Genomic DNA, 19,680 nt, shown 5'->3' with positions numbered 1-19,680 from the left:
GGTTGGCTGGCAAGCATGTGGTCTTCAGGGAGGTGAAAGAAAGCATGGATATTGTGACAGCCATAGAGCACTGGGGTCCAGGAATGGCAAGACCAGCAAGAAGATCACCTTTGCTGACTGTGGACAAATCTAATAAATTTGACCTGTGTTTTATCTTAACTACCAAACCATTTCTCTCTAACTCAGGAGAGCATCCCATCGTTTGGAATGTTCTATAATCTTTGTGTTCTTGCCTCAATTCATTGGGTCCCATATTTTCAATACTAGCTGTATTGAAGAGTTAAGTTTATGATTATGAAATAAAAATTCAACAACAAAAGAGGATGCTTAGTCATGCACTGAAACTAAAGTGAGATACTATACATTTGTTAGAATGGCTAAAATTAAACAATTTACAATACCAAATGCTGACAAGGAAATGGAATGACTGGAGTTTTTATTCACTGCTGATAGGAATGCAAAATAGTACAGTCACTTTGAAAAGCAATTTTAAAGTGTCTCTTAGAATTAAATATTTACCATATGACCCCACAACTCACTCTTAAGAGAAATGAAAACACATGCCACACCAGTTTTTATAGCAGCTTTATTTATAATTACCCAAACTGGAAAGAATTCAAATATTGGTGAACATATAAACTAAGGTACATCCTTACAATGGAATACTATGCAGCACTAAAAAGGATCTAACCACTGATGTACCCAACAACTTGGATGGATCTCAAGGGTATTATGCTGGAATAAGCCAAACTCAAATGGCTACTAACTGAATGGTTCCATTCACATGACATTCTGGAAAAGTCACAACTATAGGGACAGAGAATAAGTAGTTTGTTGCCAAGGGTTGAGGATAGGAGGGAAGGGATTGACTACAAAACAAAACAGGGGAACTTTTGTGGTGATGGTGGTTACATAGTGACTTATTTTTATTAAAACTTATAATAAAACTGTATACCTAACAAGGGTGAATCTTACTGGATATATAAATCATAAACTTAATAAACCTGATGAAAGAAATTATGTTTATTTTTCCACTGATATAGTATTTAGAAAAAAAAACTCTTTTAAGAGTGTTAAATATGTATGTTCTATTCACGGTTTCTTTGTCATTGAAATAAAAGGGCCATAAAAGTTAATAAATGTGAATTTGCTTTTCCATTTTAGGGTCAGACGTTTCCTGCCTAAATTAAGGCAACTCATAAGAGCTTGTTTCCTGGGCTACACCTGCCCATGAGAAATCAAGAGCCTGGGTCTTAGGCCTACAATGCCACTTTTTCTAAGCTGGTGGTCAATATGTATTATCTTTCCTGGAGAGGGAGAGAGAAAGGGAGAGAGGGAGAGAGGGAGAGGGAGACATCAAGGATACTGATGTGGAAAAGTTGGTCCAGGATTTTGTGCTTCTGCGCTCCCTTGCACCTGTGGACTTGGCTTCAGTGATATCACCTGACACGCTTGTGCCTGCTGCTTGTTCTTGCTGCTAATCCCACCACAGCCCAATTTCAGCCCTACCCCCTGCCCACTATTTAATAGTTGCAAGGTAGTCTGTTCAAACACAGCCTTGGGAAGGGAGGGCATTGACAGGAATTCCACAGACAACCCTCTCCAAGAAGCCTTGTTTGGTGTTCTAGAGCAGAGCAACATCCACAGTCTTTCTAGTTCTCTGGGACATCGCTAGACTCCCATGGCCTCTCTAGCTATCTCGTCTCCTTTCTCAGGGATATCCAGGGCCCCAATATCAAAAGCACTCTCAATAAAAATAATGACTCACCCATCAAATGTTAGGGCTTTAAATGCCTTATGCCCTCTCCACAGCTCCCAGAGCACTCCACACCTTCCCAAAGAAGATGGCCACGGGTAGTCATGCACCCTCAGAGACTGTCAAGGAGCAAATGTTCCAAAATGTTGCCTCTTCCACCAAAGACAGAACTTTTGCTGAAGCCCGCCCTTTTGCTCAGCACCTAACACTATGGTTTGTCTGTTGAATCAGCATAAAGGGTAAAAGGAAATCCTTTATTGATGTAACAGGTTCCTCCACCCAAAATATCTCGTTGATTTCCTCAATTTTGCAAATACAGTTGCTTTTATGCAGCACTACTGTAGACCCAGTTCCCCAACCATGTACTTGGCTTTGGAAGGAATTTCAATACAATTTCCGAATCTGCCGCTATACCGCTGTACCTGATTTTCGATTCTTTGCCTAGACCTATTTTCTACAATGTCTCCAAGTTCCAGCTTATTCTAAACACTTTAACTAACATTATTCTATATCATGTTGATTTTTTCTCTTTAATGCTCAGGAGCCCAGGTCTAGGGGACAGTTAGGTTCAGGGCCTCAGGTCTGGTAGGGTTAACATGAATGTGGTGTCTCTCAGTTGTAGGAATGCGCCGTACTCTGCACCGCCAAGGAGGGAATCAGTTCCTCCCCTGCTCCCAGGTGCACCCTTTTCCCTGCACCAGTTTATTCTGAGCAATGCACCTGTGGTAGACAGATGGCAAAAAGGGCCCCATTCTTCCCCTCCTGTATGCATCCCTCTCACAATGTCACTGGGCAACTCTTCCCATCAAGAGGTGGGGCTGCTTCCCACCCCTTGAATCTGGGCTGCCCTTGTGTTTTACTTTGGTCCACAGAATGTGGCAGAGTGAGGCCTAGGCCTCGAAAGCTCTGACACGCTTCTGCTTGCTTTCTTGGAACCCTGCCACCACCCTCAGCTCAAGGCCAGGCTAGCTCACTGGGAAGATGAGGGTCCACGTGGAGAGGGCTCAGCCTGGCCCAGCCAACGCCCAGGCAGCCTGCAGACTGCACCTGGGAGCAAGCCCAGCTGGGCCAGGCCAGGCCTGAAGAACCAACCATGCTGAGCCAATCCAACTTGTGAACTCAATAAACGGTAGTGTTTTAATCCACTAAGTTTTGGGTGGTTTGTTTCATAGCAAGAGCCCCACCATAGGAAGGTTCCAGTACAGCACATTCAAATTGCTCTTTGTGTGTATAGGTAGAGAGAAAATTTGATTTTTTTTTTTTTTTACCTTTTTCTGGTATTTGTGTTAAATATGGGTATGAACTGTTAAGACTCCATTTCCCTTTCAACTCCATGTTTTACAAACATTTCTTATGAGAGCAGCAGCAGATAGGTCATCAAAGCAAGCAAGTCATGCTCTGTCCCAACTCAGTTATCAACCGGGTTCCACCAATAAGACACAACGTAACCAACAATGAACACCAGAGCATACCCCAGAGGTCAGGAATAAGACAGATCGTTGTTTAACAAAGGGCCCCGTTTAAGCAAACCACGAAAGAACTCTCCTATGGTTAAATATTACATTTAATAATCTCTTTATCCCATTCCCCCAAACAAGTTTTCATTATTGTCTTCATTTCATTCTTTTTACATTTGTCAAATACATCTCTATAATACACAGATGCAGACTTAACAATTGCTATACATTTCCTATCATGAATTGTCCTTGGGTCAATCCAGAATTAGTAGGGGTCATTGTGGGAAAGAATGCGAATACTACCTTTCTCTGAAAGTAGATTCTTAATTGTTTAGCACCTTTTTTTTTGTTTGTTTGTTTGTTTTTTTGTAAGGAGCTCCTCCTTTTGTTATCTCTGGGTAAGGAGAGTGTCAAAAATTGTCATTAGTGCCTTTTCCGAGGAAGAAAAATGAAAGCACAGAAAGGTAAAGTAATATCAGTGGGACAATGACAGTCACAGCGGAAACTCGGGTTTTCAGCTCAGCATTCTACTTTGTGAACTATACTTTGTTTAATATATTCCATCTCAAAGGGGATAATGGTTTCTCCCCTTTTTATCACATCTCTTTGGACGAATGTTAACTAAAAGGGCAGAACAGACAGTAAATTCCCACCAACTGATCATCCTGGCAGTTTCTTCTTGCATTTTTTCCCATCCATTGAGAAATACCATAAATTATACAGCCCCCCTCTGCTTCTCCATTAAAAATCATAATTGGCTGAAACCGGTTTGGCTCAGTGGATAGAGCGTCGGCCTGCGGACTGAAAGGTCCCAGGTTTGATTCCAGTCAAGAGCATGTACCTTGGTTGCAGGCACATCCCCAGTAGGGGGTGTGCAGGAGGCAGCTGATGGATGTTTCTCTCTCGTCGATGTTTCTAACTCTCTATCCCTCTCTCTTCCTCTCTGTAAAAAAATCAATAAAATATATATTTTTTAAAAATCATAATTGACTGCTACCACTGTGGCACTTCCAAGAGAACTACAAGCAGTAGGGAGAAACCCGTGACCACTGGTCATTCCCTGTAGCCAGGCCATTAGAGGGTGGACAGTGGCCACGGTAAGCACTCTGAAAACCTACCAGGCCTGCAACATTAATTTTAGGTATTTTAACTTTTCTCTAGTATTTGAGGAGAACAAATACTCATTGACCACAGCAGATGGAACAACCCAGGTAACTCCCTGCAGTCTGACTCACACTGTCTGTTTCCTAGCAAGAGGACTGATGCTAAGAGAATCCTGCCTGAATGATACAGTTTCTTCAGTCCACTACAGGAGGACTTGGTTCTTAATTCAAATGCACTGGAAAACAGCAGGAGAATTTTCCACTTCTGAGCGGCTAAATTCTACTTAGGAAGAAAATAAGGCCTGTTGCCTATACGCATTTATGCCACTCTGGTCTAGAGAAAGAAAATGCATATTAACTTTTCAACTGTATGCTTTCTTTCTTGAACTTCCCTAGCACCTTCTTTTCACTCTGTGCAGGCTATCCCTGAGCCCCATTCACTCCACATCGTTTCCCGGAGAGGCATCAAGAATGAGGAAGTAAAGCTGCAGCAGCCGGCATTTTTAAGGGTTTATTTACAGCAGTACCTGGCTGCCTCTGTTGGAAGGGGTGAATAAATTCCCCACAGGAATGATCATTTGGGGAGGAGGATGCACAGTTCATCTCAGTTCTGCCTAACCATGGACAAAACAAAAACATTCAGAGAGAGAAAAGGGGTTTCCCCTTTTCCCTCTTTTAGAAAAATGGGAATTCAGCACTGTTTTCAAAAACGCAAAGTCCCTCCACTTGTTCCCTGAGCCTCCTTCCAGGCTTCACATTTCTAACCTTTTCCTCAAAAGTGCTTAGTACAGACCCCAACACTCCCCCACCCTCACCCCCTCCCCTCGCACCAGGCATTACCGAAACACAGCTTCCTACTCTTATGAGAAGGGGCACAACAGAGAACACATAAACACCATCACCCTTGGGAGAATTCAAGAAAAATCCTTAAATAGTAAAAAAGTGGGGGTGGAGGAGGAGAAAAATGTTATGAGATTACGTGAAATGCAAACACAGGAGAGGAAAAGCACAGACCCAAATACAACAGGACCGCCATAAAAACATGTCACAAAGAGAGGGACTACTGAGGAAATAACCTCAGGGTATTGGGAGGGAGGAAAAACCATAAAAGGAAGTAAAAAGTGGAGCCACCGAACTAGAGCAACGTGTACCTGAGTCATCAGCTGGTATGTGACTGCACGCCAGTGAGGGGTGAAAACCCGTTTGCGTTTTTTAAAAGCCCCGATTCAACGAATAGCACGGTGGGTGGAGAATGTCAGGTAACTGGACGCAGTTGTACCGCTTGGAGCCACGTGCAGGCAGATCCCCGGCCGCGCCCCGCCCCGCCCCGCCCCGCCCCGCCCCGCCCCGCCAGGTGCAGGTGCTCGGGGCCCACGCGGCCCGCAGCCCCCGGTGGGTACGAGGTCCCTGTGGTGCTGCAGGCCGGAGGGTGGGCTGCGGAGGGTGGGCTGATGGCCGGGAAGTCGCGGCTGATCCGGCGGCATCCCCGATCCGCGGAGCACCGAGAGCCACCGCGGGTGCCGGGCGCTCAGCGCTGCGCCCAGGGCGCGCGGGGCTCGGCCTCGCCCTGCTCCTGCACCGGCCGCGAGGCCTTGTCCGGCTCCGGCTCCGGCTCCGGGCCGCTGCACGGGTCCGGGAAGCGCGGCCCAAGGCCCGCGAACGAGTCGCAGCACGGCGGGCTCTCCTCCTGTACAGGGTGGCCCACCGGCTCCCCAGCGCCGCCGCCTGGCCCCGCCGGGCCCTCCTGGGAGTTCTGGCTGACATAGACCACGATGATGTCGCCCTTGAAATTCATCACCTGCCCGCTGGAAATAAACGTGGAGTTACTGTTTCCAGTCACATTTCCTGCAGGGGAGAGGAAGAAAGAACACGCAGAAGGTGAGTCGTCCGTTCGCGGTGGGAACCCGGTCTTGTGAGAGGGAAGTTTCCCAATGAATGGATGGGGCGAGGGTGGCCGCTCCTCACCCACAGGTCTCCTACACGCAGCCGGCACACCCAGGAGTTCCTTCAGCCGACCTCTCACCAGGCCTGGCAGGCCCAGGAAGAAGGGAGAGAGGCAGAAGACAAGGGAACAAGAGAGAAAAGAGGGGTGAAGACCAGGGGAGATGAGCCGGGCAGTGGGCCCCACTCACATGTTGTCATTTGCCACATGGACTGTGGAGTACTAGCAGGAGTGCACCGGGACTGGAGATTCACAGACAAGATTCAGATGCCACAAATGGATTCCTGTGCCCATTTGTGATCCCATTTGTGCAGCAAACAGCCGATGGACCAGCTATGGCCCCATGTGTCGGGAAGGGCAGTGAAGGATGGAGGGAAGCTTATCTCATGTGAGGCTCCTGGAGCCCACCTCGGCCCGGCCTGCTCTCTGACCACGCTCACTCTGAGGCCGGTCACCCTGGATGCCTGTACACCTCCCACCTTCCCTGGAGGTCCCTAATGGCTCAGCCCTATGGGGTCCCTTGGCTTCATATTTAACAGAGGTTAATCAATTTCCTTAACTTTGTTTTACTCCGCCCCCTCCCAGGCGGGAGAGGATTTAGAAGACTAAAATGGGGGTGGGGGTAGGGGGAATGAATCCTATAAATATCACTCTTTCCTTCTGAATGTTGAGGAGTGTGTTCTGTCCCTAGGGGGTTCTTCTTCGTGGGTGAGCAGATTTAGCCAGTTTTTAATTAATGGGCCTTTTGAAAAACAAATAGGAGGTTCAACAAATGCTAGGAAACCTGCTGCCTCTTCTTCATCTTCTATTTTAAAGAATGGTCCTCTGAACTGAAAGTAAATGCCCCAAACGAAGCAGACACAGAACTGCCCCCAACGCTCAGCATCACAAGCAGGACCGATGTCTGCCCAGGGGAGGGGAGCTGCCTCCTCTTCTTTCTTCTCTGTCGTGACAAAGCCTAATAATAATTCACAGCAATGAAATCGGCTCTGTCACCACTCCATGTGAAGAGATCCTCTCCAAAAGGGGAAGGCATGTTTTGGATGGTCTAGTGCACATGTGTCAAACACAAGGCCCGCGGGCCAAATCCAGCCCGCCAGGCCTTGCAATGTGGCCCGCACCGCGCTGTCATCACTGCACTCTGCTGTCAGTTTATGACATTGTCAGTTTATGACTGTTCAGTAAACCATTCGGGCCGCGATTTAGGCTGGATTTTAGATTTTGGCCCCTTCTCTGATTGAGTTCGACACCCCTAGTCTAGTGAATACCAACGGCACACAGGCTATTCCTGTGGGGAGCCTTCCCTTCACCCTCAGCCATGGTTGGCAAACTGCGGCTCGAGAGCCACATGTGGCTCTTTGGCCCTTTGAGTGTGGCTCTTCCACAAACTACCATGGTCTGGGCCAGTCTATTTTGAAGAAGTGGCATTAGAAGTTTAAGTTTAAAAAATTTGGCTCTCAAAATAAATTTCAATCGTTGTACTGTTGATATTTGGCTCTGTTGACTAATGAGTTTGCCGACCACTGATCCATCGGGGTACCTGCAGAGAAGCCAGGACTGAGGCACAGTGGCCCATGAAAATGCAGGGATTTCAAATGTGAGCAACAGCCAAAACCGGTTTGGCTTAATGGATAGAGCATCGGTCTGTGGACTGAAAGGTCCCAGGTTCGATTCTGGTCAAAATGTACATTGGTTGCAGGCACATCCCCAGTAAGGGGTGTGCAGGAGGCAGCTGGTCAATGTTTCTCTCTTATTGATGTTTCTAACTATCTCTCTCTCTTCCTCTCTGTAAAGACTCAATAAAAAATATATTTTAAAAAAATGTGAACAACAAACCAAAAGTGACTCATGCTATTTCTCCCTTAGACAGTTGTATGGGGGTATATTCCAAGATGGGTAGTGAGGGTGGGGTGATACTTGCTTAATAATCCCCCAGGCAACATGGAGGAGGTCAGTTAGTATTTCCATTCACCAACTAGTTAGACTGACCCACATTCTCTGTTCCCTCTGAAACATACTGACAGGTGCTCCTAACATACAGTGAACTCTAAGCTGGGAGCTTGCCTTCTAGCATGCCTATGTCTTTCTGCTCCCACCAGTTACCAAGTTAATTCTCAAGTATGTCCTTTTTTTTTTAATTGTCTTGAAGCATTTAACCGTTTTCACAGAAATAATTTTCATACTTATCCACCTCGTTTTTTACCAGTTAATGTAGCAGTTAATTCTCTAATTACAAGGGGATCAGCGCACACTCTCGGGACTGAAATGCAGGAAGCATGCCTCTCACCAGGTTGGAGCAGAAGGGCCTGGGCCAGGGGTCTTCAAACTATGGCCCGCGGGCCACATGCGGCCCGCAGAGGAGTCTGATCCGGCCCGCCAGGTTTTTTGGGCAGTGAGCGCAGCCGAGGTGTTACAGTAGGAATTAGTAGTTCATATAGTCCGGCCCTCCAGCTCTCTGAGGGACCGTGATCTGGCCCCCACTTTAAAAAGTTTGAGGACCCCTGGCCTGGGCATTCCAGAGTGATCCCCTTACTTGTGAGTAATCAGTGTGCTGTGGGCTGCAGTCAGCTTACTTTCCAGAGGGAAAGGAGAGTGTGGACCAAATTATGGGATAAATGGAGCTATGGAGAGCACCTGTTACAGTAACCATAGTGATAGAACCACCACCCATCCAGGACTCACTGAGTGCTCCCTGCCAGGCTGGCTGCACTGCAGACACCAGCTCCCAGGTTCTTTGCCAGTGAGCATTCAGGTTTGCTGTCTTTTTCCCTCTTGTGTTTGACATTCTTTTCATGGCTTGTCAAAATGCAGACTCATGTGCACATAATCTAATAACATCATTGTCATCCTGGCATCTCATTCTCTGTAGAGCAGAAGGCGCATAACTGGTGATTAAAGGATGGTGGTTTCAGCAGCTGGCTGAGTACAGGAGGGGGAGGGAACAGAAGAGAGTGCAGGGATCTGAAAGCTCTGTGGTCTTGCCCTGACAAACAACTGTCCAGACCTCAGCTGCTCATTTAGGAAATGAGCATCAGTCTGCAAGCCCTGCTAGCCCGGCAGGTGCAGCCAACTGAGAGGGCATCCAATAACTATTCAATGAATGAATAAGTAAATGTGTGAACACACAGCAGGACAGCATGAGGATCAAATGAGACAATGGATTAGATAATACTTGGAAAACAGCAAAGAATTGGTCGCAGGTGCAAAGATGGTATTACTAGTCTCAGAAGGTAGTATTAGTGCTCTTGAACTCTCAAGGAAACAGATTTGGGAAATGCACACAGCAGTAATGCTCTTTCTATCTCCATTTTGTTGGGGGATCTCAGTCCATCTTGAAGGTTGAAAGGGCACTTCTTCCTAGAAATCTAACCAACATTTTGTTTTCATTGCGGGGAATAATCCATCATTTTGACTGCCTCTGGTTTGAACACTCATTATGTAATTCTACACGAAACCCCATAGTCTCGTTTCTTGTCATGCAAGTCAAGATGAATGTAGGACTCCAACAGATCACAGTTCAGAATGAGTTGGTAATATCTTAATCCTGTAATATCCGTCAGTCTTGAATTGTCCTTGCTTAAAAGTAGTAATTCCTGCCCTAACCGGTTTGGCTCAGTGGATAGAGCATTGGCCTGTGGACTGAGGTTCCCAGGTTCCAGTCAAGGGCATGTACCTTGGTTGTGGGCACATACCCAGCAGGGGGTGTGCAAGGAAGCAGCCGATTGATGTTTCTCTCTCATTGATGTTTCTAACTCTCTATCCCTCTCCCTTTCTCTCTGTAAAATAATCAATAAAATAAATATATATATTTTAAAAAGTAGTAATTCCTTAAAATGTGCTCTTTGTCTTTCATAACAGAAATGTTTTGCAGGGTTATGAAAACTGACCCGAGAGGGCAAGACCTTGGATAGTCAATTATAGGTTGCCACGCCATCAGGCTGCATGACCAGCTGGGTGCTGCAGGGCCTCTGGGTCAGCATGGTTGCCATGGTTTCTGCCACTGATACCTTGCCCCAAAGTGGGTAACTCTTTCCATGGAGCACCAAGAAAGCCCAGGATGTTTTGCTGACAGAGGGGGCTCTTACCTCTAACACAGCCATAAGGGGGGTACATGAAAAGGGGATGGTGTGGATGAGGCTTATTAAGATGCCTTAAAGTGGCCTGAGGCATTTAGCCCTTAGAGCCTCTGGGAAGCCAAGCAGAGTAAGGGCCCCCTGTACCACTTCCTTGTTCTTCTCAGCTGGCTTTCTGGCAGCTTTCCCCTACCAGGAATTTATTTTAAATTTTTTCTCTTGCAGAAAAAGATGGGGTTGGAGGCACGTGAAACAAAGAGCTTTCCTCTCAAAAGAATGTGTGAGAGCAAAGACTAACTTCCTGAGACAACTGGCAGAGGAGAGGGGACTCCCAGGTCCTGGTAGCCATCACCTCCTGCACAGACCCGGTGTACTTCCCACGCAACCTTCTGAGCCTGGCCTGGGCACTGCCCCTCGCTCAGCAGAGCAGCCAGCTCTCCCGGGCCTGCGTTTGCCCTTATTCTGGGGCACACTGAAGACTCCCCAGCACACAGTAAACAAATGAAGTCATATTCCTGGGAGTGATTTAAGGGGAGAGGAGCATGGCTTCAGGTCCAGGCTCTGCAGGGAGATAAGCAGGATGTCAAGACAGTCTTATGTCGACTGACCAAATTGTACATGAAGGCTAACAAAGAGTATGATGTGGGAGCCAGAGGCATGAGGGCATTGAGTAAATTGGACACGTTGAAGGGTTTCTAACATTCAAAATGGGTTTCTTGACTTAACATGAATATTTAATGTGACATTAACCAGAAGAATTTTCAGGTAACCGGAGAAAGGTAAAAATAGCATTTAGTTCAACAGAAACAATGAACAAATAAAGTGGCCCTTCACGATCAGAAAGTGGGGTCCTTGCTTTTATAGGGGCTGTATGGACTCTCTATTTTTCAGGCAGAGAGAAGCAGCTTCATTTTTAGAACTGAATCCCTAACAGAATTTACATTTATAAGCAAGGGAATGCATTTTTCTCTTTTCAAAAGCTTATTATGTCATATAAAAATGCATAATGTGGCCGAAACCGGTTTGGCTCAGAGGTAGAGCGTCAGTCTGCGGACTGAAAGATCCCGGGTTCGATTCCGGTCAAGGGCATGTACATTGGTTGCGGGCACATCCCCGGTAGGGGGTGTGCAAGAGGCAGCTGGTCGATGTTCCTCTCTCATCGACATTACTATCTCTCTCCCTTCCTCTCTGTAAAAAAAATCAATAAAATATATATTTTAAAAAAAATGCATAATGTGTGAATACTAAATCACAAACTATAGCAAATTAGACCATCCAACTGTCAGTCAGATATTCTTCAGAGAAAGAGAACTAAAAATATACATGAATATGCTCCAGCTACCCAGCTACCCTGGGTGCCTTCTGAATTTCTTAAAAACTGGTTTTATATTTAATACATATGCTTCTCATGTGATTTTCCTTTTGATGGAAATGCAAGCTCTGTTTTAGGCATTTGGAAGAAACTGGTGTCTGATGAAAAGGGAAGGGAAGGAATATTTAATAGTTCCATTCTGAATCATGCTTGAAAATTACTTACAATGGCTTATGAATGAAACCCTTCCAAAATGAGCAGCATTAGAACAGAGAGAAGGCAAGCAGGGCTGAATTAAAAGTATATAGTGAATCAATTTTTCATATATTTTAACATAGTGCATTGACTTGTAACATCAATGAATGCTCATTATTATTACCAAATAACAAAATTTTAAAATAGTTTGAACTTATAGAATCAATGAGCCCTTAGCTATAAGTGAAATACAAATTAGTGGGTGGCATTCCAGCAGGAGAGAGAAGAAAGAAACAGAGGACTGTCTGTTACAGGAATATTCTCCCTGTCTCTACATGGTCCTTTTCCAGAGCACACCATTCCAGGCCCAGCTCAAATGCTGCTTCCTAAACCAGGGATGGCAGGCATGCTGCTATGTGGCTACTGTTCCTTTCTGTGCCCTGGGCAGCCTTCACATGGGAGGTGGGGGGAGGGAAGAAAAGGGAAGGAAATTGAGGTAGGAAAGTCTTTTATCTGCCCTTTGATAATGGAAATGGATGGGCAAGAATAGTCACTTCAAGAAAGGGTGGAGCCCAAGGAGGGGAGACTGCAGATGGGGAACTAGGGGGCCAGGCATGTGCCCCCTCCTCAGCCTTGGCAACCTCTGCCACTGTGTCTGTGTGTCCTCTACCCAGAACATCTAGGTCTGCCCAGGGCAGTCAGTCCTTCCATCCTCACCCCTGCTCCCCAGAACAGACTGAGGAAGTGGAAAGTTGAGAGTGAGTTGGGGAACAAACAGGGAGCTCTGGTTTCTGTTTCTCCAGTTATTCATGACTGGATGAATGAATGAATACCCTTATAAACACTTAACATACAGTGACCAAGCCACCTTGGGAGAATGGAAAGATCAGATGTGGCGAAGGTCATGGTAATTCCTATGATTGTTTGTGGCTACCAAGAGATGGGATTCTGGTAAAGGTGTGAATGTAGCAGGCTCAGTCAGTACCAATGGTGAAGGGCTGCCCAGGGGACAGAAGGGCACAGTAGCCACACTGCAGCATGCCTGCCACCCTGGTTTAGGAAGTCGCATTTGAGCTGGGACTAGAACTGCGCGCTCTGGGAAAGGGGACAATGTAGAGGCAGTGAGAGGTGTCCCTGTAAAAGGGGCTGACATTGGCCAAAACTTAGGTGGGTGAAAGGGAGCAACAGACGAGAGACTAGAGGGAGGTGGGCCATGAAGGGCTTTGTCTTCTCAAATGGTGGATTCCTTTTGTGTTATCCATTCCCTGACCTCAATCCCTACTGGTTCCCAAGCTTTTTTCAAGTCTCCATGGCTCAGTGGACCCTCAATAAAGATTTGATAGAAAAAGAAATATGCAGCTGGGGTTCCGTAGGAACCATTGTGGGCCTGTAAATAAACAACTCTCTCAAGCTCAGGAGTGGCTGGACTAACTAAGTAGTTTCAGAAGCCAAAAGCAAGCCACTGGCCAGCTCCAGACACATAAATTATAAGCAGCTGCTATAAAGAAGAAGTGCTGGCGAGGATGTGAAGCAAAGAGAATCCTTGTGCACTGCTGGTGGGAATGCAGACTGATGGAGCCACTGTGGAAAGCAGTATGGAGTTTAAAAATTAAAAATGGAACTGTCTTATAACCCAGCAATTCCTCTTCTGGAAATATATATAAAGAAACCTGAAGCACTAATTCAAAAGAATATGGGCACCCTATGTTCACTGCAGTATTATTTACAATAGTCAAGATGTGGAAGCAGCCCAAGGGTCCATACAAAAAGCTGAGGCACAGTTACACAATGGAATACTATGAAGCTATAAAAACAAACAAACAAGAAAATCTTACCTTTTGAGGCAGCATGGATGGACCTGGAGTGTATTATGCTAAGTGAAATAAGCTAGTCAGAGAAAGACAACATATAGTTTCGCTCATATATGGAATCTAAGGAACAAAATAAACTAACAAAATGGAAACAAGCACATAGAGAACAGACTGACAATTGTCAGAGGGAAGGTGAGATTGTGGAGCTGGGAGAAAAAGGTGAAGGGATTTGGGGGGGGGGGGAGACACACAAAAAAGTCACAACAATTAATAAATTATAAAAATTATAAGCAGTTGTTTTTTCTTTGACATGTACTTTTCTAGATATAGAGAGAATTATCCAAACTCCAGGCAAAAGGGCTTATAACCAAGGTAACCAACATCATGTCAAAAGTATAATAATGTAAAATGTAAATTTAAGACATGATTATATATGATACTAGAGGCCCAGTGCATGAAATTCATACATTGGGGGCTCTCTCAGCCCAGCCTTCACGCTCTCATAATCCAGTACCCCTCAGGGGATGTCCAACTGCCATTTTAGGCTTGATCTGTAGTTGGACATCCCTTTTGCAATCTAGGACTGCTGGCTCCTAACCACTTGCCTGCCTGCCTGCCTGATCACTCCTAACCACTCTGCCTGCCTCCTTCATTGTCCCTAACCACTCACCTGCCTGCCTCGATCACCCTATCCACTCACCTGCCTGCCTGATCACCCCTAAACACCTCTGCCTGCCTGCCTGATTGCCCCTAACCACACTGCCTCATTGACCCTAATTGCTCACCTGCCTACCTGATTGCCCTTAACTGCCTCTGCCTCAGCCCCCACCACTGTGGCTTCATCTGGAAGGTCGTTCAGCTGCCCAGTCTAATTAGCATATTACGTTTTTATTATTATAGATAATCTAAACTATGTTTTCCCCTTTCATTGATCTTAGCTGATAATTCTCACTGGTCTTTATATATATATATATATATATATATATATATATATATATATATATATATTTTATTGATTTTTTACAGAGAGGAAGGGAGAGAGATAGAGAGCTAGAAACGTCGATGAGAGAGAAACATCGACCAGCTGCCTCTTGCACACCCCCTACCAGGGATGTGCCCACAACCAATGTACATGCCCTCGACTGGAATGGAACCTGGGACCTTTCAGTCCGCAGACCGACGCTCTACCACTGAGCCAAACCGGTTTCGGCCTCACTGGTCTTTAATAAGAGTTATAACATTGCTAAAATAGCCTTGACATTATTACTTTTTAAAAATTTTTTTTATTGTTTTCAGAGAGAAAAGGAGAGGAAGAGAGAGATAGAAACATCAATGATGAGAGAGAATCATTGATTGGCTGTCTCCTGCTTGCCCCCTACTGGGGATCAAGTCCACAGCCTGGGCATGTGCCCTTGACCAGAATCGAACCCACGACTCTTCAGTCCACAGGCTGATGATCTAGCCTCTGAGCCAAACCAGCTAGAGCATGAGTATTACTTTTAAAAAATAGACCAGTAGAGCTCTTTGAAGAACCATCATTCTCCTCAAAAGGATGCTGGGTGCAAAAGAGATATCCTTTCCTACTGAGGAAGTGACTAGCCATTGTCATTTCTCTAGAAACCACTTTAACTGGCTGTATGTTTTTAAAACACCACACATAAAAATCCAACACCCAATAAAAAGGCCACTTTAAGTCCTGAGAGCACAGTGGCTTTTAGAAGCTCAAACAGGATTAGCCACCACCTCTTATCTTTCACCCAAGCTCATCCTCTTTCACACATTTTATAGAACACAAATCATGACAATTAAACAAAGACAATAAGGAGAACATGCTATTTTGACCAGAAACCAGAAGGCCTGTTCATGGAGACGTAATTATGGAAGGAACAGCCTCAAAAACCAATCTGGCTGCTACTGCTCCTCAGGCAAAAATGAACTTGGCCCGCTTGCCAGCATCCGCAGGCAGCCTCTCTACAGATGTGTTGCACGACTAAGCACCAGACAGGACAAAAAAAGCAACAGAAGCTCTTTGGAAATTAACACAGCTTAGTTGATGACACACTTTTTCTTTCCCTTTCCTCTGTGCCTATATGTTTAAAGCTGGAGAAATAAAAGATAACGAAAACGAAATGAGGGCACCGTTTTAGCTCGTTATGTCAAGGGAGAACACAGATCTGGCTTTGGGTTTCATGACACTGAGGAAAAAAATATTCCCTTAAACATGGCCAGCACTGTTCTTCCAGGAACTGCCGATGATTTTGACACAGTGGCCAACATCACCTTCCTGGTGTCACCAATTGAAAAACCGGTCTGCCCCTGGCAATGTTACTAAGCCATGGCCTCTGCTATGCTGAGCTTCTGCCTCCCCAGGCTCCTCAGCCCCCCACACTAGTGTTCAATGGGAAGAAAAGCCACGACTAAAAACAAACAGAATAGCCCTCACCTCTTTGGCTCAGTGGACTGAAGGGTCCTAGGTTCGACTCTGGTCAAGGGCACATGTTTGATTGCACACTCAACCCCCAGCCCCAGTCGGGAAGTGTAGAGAAGACAACCAATCAATGTGTTTCTCTCACATTGTGGTTTCCCTCTCTCTGTCTCTCCTCCTTCCTTCCATTCTCTCTAAATATCAATGGAAAAATATCCTCAGGTGAGGATTAACAAAAAACAACAACCACCAAACCAGAACAGTAGAGCTGAACTTTCAGTAATGGAAAAATCCTGAAAATCTTTAAAAATTGTGGAGGTGTTCTGAAGGAGAAACACATCAGTTCTTTGAAAAATAGCCCTCCTCTGGGTCTGACTGAGAATTGATATTATAGAGTTTACACAGTGAATTTATGTAGTTGTAGCAAAACCACATACTTAGAAAGCAGATTCAAGTACACTTTTCTTCCAAATAAGCCAGGGCATCATTAGCGTGGTCTCTGTGTTTAGGGCAGGGATTGAACTATCCAGGGTTACGAAATAATTCCAAAACTGGCTGCTAGCACCACTTGTAGTAAATAAAGGGGTCGGAAAGCAAAAGAAAAAACAGCCCAGGATCAAGGTAGTCCATGGACAGGCTATTTTTTTTGGGGGGGGGGGGGGAGGCTTGAGGGGAACAGGGTCAGAGGATTCTGTGCAGCCCCTTAAATAGTATATATTCATATATTCATTTTTCTGGAGAGTGTCTATAGCTTCCAGAAGATTCTCAAAGAGACCCCTGACACTCGCTATTCTCACCCTCACACACATGCTGAGTGAGAGGGAGCCCTCATCACGAAGTGTGATTCCTTGTAACTACATAATAAGACAGAGGTGTTTTCCCCTCCAGAAAAAAACAAAAACTTTTAATATAATTGGGTTTATTCATGCTCAAACAGTGGTGCAGTAAATGTGCATAATAAATCTCTATAATGATTTTTAATTGTAAAAGTATTCTCCAGCTGCCATCAATATATTATATGTGGTGGTTTGCAGAATTTCTCACAAAAAGCGTTAAAAACAAAACAAAACACTTTACTGCTTTGTTAACTTGGTATGGAACCAACAAGCTACTCACAATAAATATTAATTAATGAAGGATTAACTACCCAATTTTGTTTGTTCTCCTGAAATTCATAAGAGCTTCTGTGGGAGGTGAATTGAGACCTAGGTTGCTTTAAAACAACAACAGAACTAAAAATCTGAGGGAATGCCTCGCTGTCAGCCAGGCCTGAGGTCAATGTTGACTTTGGGGGGGTGAGGGAGGCGGGTCAATGCTGGACTTTGAGGTCTAATCCCATCATGAGAGGCCGGAGCACACAAGGGACATGTAGACATGCAGAGACAGCAGGAAGTCACAGGACAGTGGCACAGCTCACAAGCCAACCCCCTGCGTGAAACACAACCCATCTTGTGAATACTCTCAGTCTTCACAAAGAAAATGGGAGAGCTGACTTTTTCCCATGTCGGCTCTGCTTCTCCCTGAAGGACCGGTGACACTCACCCCCAAGCCCCATACCATGAACAGGCCTTTTTGCTCAGAAGGGAGAGACCAAGAGAGCCACTTACCGGATGCAGGCGGCTGCTCGCTGGAGGGGCTTCCAGCCCCAGGACCTGCCCTGCTGGATCTGGGAGGCTGCCCATCAGCCTCCTCCCAGGGCTGGCCTCCGCCCTCCGCCTCTTCAGCTGCTTCTTCAGGCGGAAGGCCCATGCCGTAGGCGCACTGGGGCAAGGGTCCACTTTGGGGGGGATCCAAAAAGGGCTCCCGGTCCTCCCTAGAAGGGGTCCCGCAGCCTGTGCAGCCATCTGCCGGGGTGGAGGCCGCCCAGTGGGGACAGTGGCCGCCCTCCACTTCCCTTTGCAAGTACTTTTCGGAGGCCACGGGCATCCAATCGGTCCTGCACGGGGGCTCGGCGGCCACGTGGCAGCTTTCAGCATCCGTCAGGCTCTCGGTTCCGGTGAAGGCCTGGCTTAAACTGTCATCCTCCCCCACCTCCAGGGGCTCCGGGAAAGGGGGTGAGCATCTGCTTCCCGGCCCAGCGAGGCGCAGTAAGGAGCCTGGGGGGTGGGGCGGCCGGTCCACGTACTCGTCTTCCGTGGGAATCTGCTTGAAGGAGTCGCCCTCCACCTCGCTGACCAAGGTGAGCATCCTGGTGTCTTCTGCCTGGGCGTCCCCGCAGGCCCCCGCTCCCACCCGGCAGCACAGGTCTTCCGAGAACAGCTTCTCCTCCAGGGTCAGCAGTAAGACCCCGTCGCAGAGTCCCCGCTGGCTGGAGGCTTCCAGAGGGGTGCGGCCAAAGCTGCTCCCTGAGGGTTCCTGCCGGGCGACATTGGGGAGGCAGGAGGATGGATACTCAGCTATGAGAACAGGGTTCCCCGCTAAACGCTGCCGAAACTGGGGTTGGTTTCCACCGTCACAAGAGCAGGTGGAACACTCACTAGGTAGCAATCCGTGTTCTTTAAAATGACAGAGTGGGGAAGAGCCCTAGCATAGGAGGCAGCCAGCCACCAGTGAAATCTGACTGCATTTCATATGAATAGCATGTTCCTATTGAAACAAGGGCAGGAGTCAACCCAGATGACTCCACAACACGGAATTTAGACTATAGACTCTCAATCTAAATGAAACAACAAAACAAAACAAAACACAAAACCCTCTAAGGAAATACCCAACTCAAAGTCAGTCACTCTGTTTTTTTGTTGTGATGGGGGTTAGTAATTGAAAGTACTTTCTATGTATTCTGGAATTGAGAATAATAGGATGCAGGTTTCCTGCTGTTGGAGAAAACATGATTCAAGGAACAAGGAAAGATCAGAAAGTGTTCCTGGGACTGGAGAAATCAGTATGAGCTCGTGGTGGTTTAAAATGTATACATTTTTATACCTAAGAAAATAGATCTAAAGGACATAGTGAGATAACTAGTGAAGTTTCATTATCAAATGTGGGTTTGATAATAGTATTGTACCACTATTGAATTTCTTGATTTTGATGAATTAACTCTGGTTATATAAAAAAAAATGTCCTTATTCTTAAGAAATTCCCAATGAGGTGTTTAAAGATACTGAAGCACAATTCACTCTAAAATGGTTCAAGAAAAAAAACAACATATAAATACACAGATACACAGATAGATAGCACAGCCCAGCCAGTATTGCTCAGTGGTTGAGTGTTGACCTATGAATCAGGAGCTCACAGTTTAATTCCCCATCAGGGAATATGCCCCAGTTGCAGCCTCAGTCCCCAATGTGGATTGTGCAGGAGGCAGCTGATCAATAATTCTCCCTCATCATTGATGTTTCTATCTCTCTCTCTCCTTCTCCCTTCCTCTCTGAAATCAATAAAAAAATATTTTTTAAAAAGAGAGCACAAATAATATAGCAATATGTTTAAACAACTGGTAGACCTGAGAATAGGGTATGTGGAAGTTCTTTGTACTATTCTCACTGCTTCTCTGTAATTTTGAAATGATATCAAAATTAATAGTTATCAAAATAACTAACTACAAAGTAAAAGAAAATGGAAGTTCTTTTCGTCTGGAATCTAGGCAATTATGAAAGACACTAAAAA

The 19,680-nt window shown here is 45.8% G+C and overlaps 1 protein-coding gene across 1 annotated transcript in view; it reads right to left on the bottom strand.

The window, feature by feature from the left end:
- Positions 1 to 1,821: 1,821 nt before the first annotated feature.
- The window catches only part of TNFRSF11A (TNF receptor superfamily member 11a), a 53,722-nt gene continuing 35,863 nt past the window's right edge, over positions 1,822 to 19,680 (bottom strand). The window contains 3 exon segments of the mRNA XM_084888308.1: positions 1,822 to 5,874; positions 5,876 to 6,161; positions 17,682 to 18,429. Of these exon segments, the coding sequence (XP_084744434.1) occupies positions 5,529 to 5,874; positions 5,876 to 6,161; positions 17,682 to 18,429 (1,380 nt within the window). The 3' untranslated portion in view covers positions 1,822 to 5,528.

Source organism: Pipistrellus hanaki (genome assembly GCF_964339955.1).
Source record: "Pipistrellus hanaki genome assembly, chromosome: 6".
Lineage (NCBI taxonomy): Eukaryota > Metazoa > Chordata > Mammalia > Chiroptera > Vespertilionidae > Pipistrellus > Pipistrellus hanaki.
Note: the sequence above shows the minus strand (reverse complement) of the source record. Positions and strands in the feature narration are given on the sequence as shown.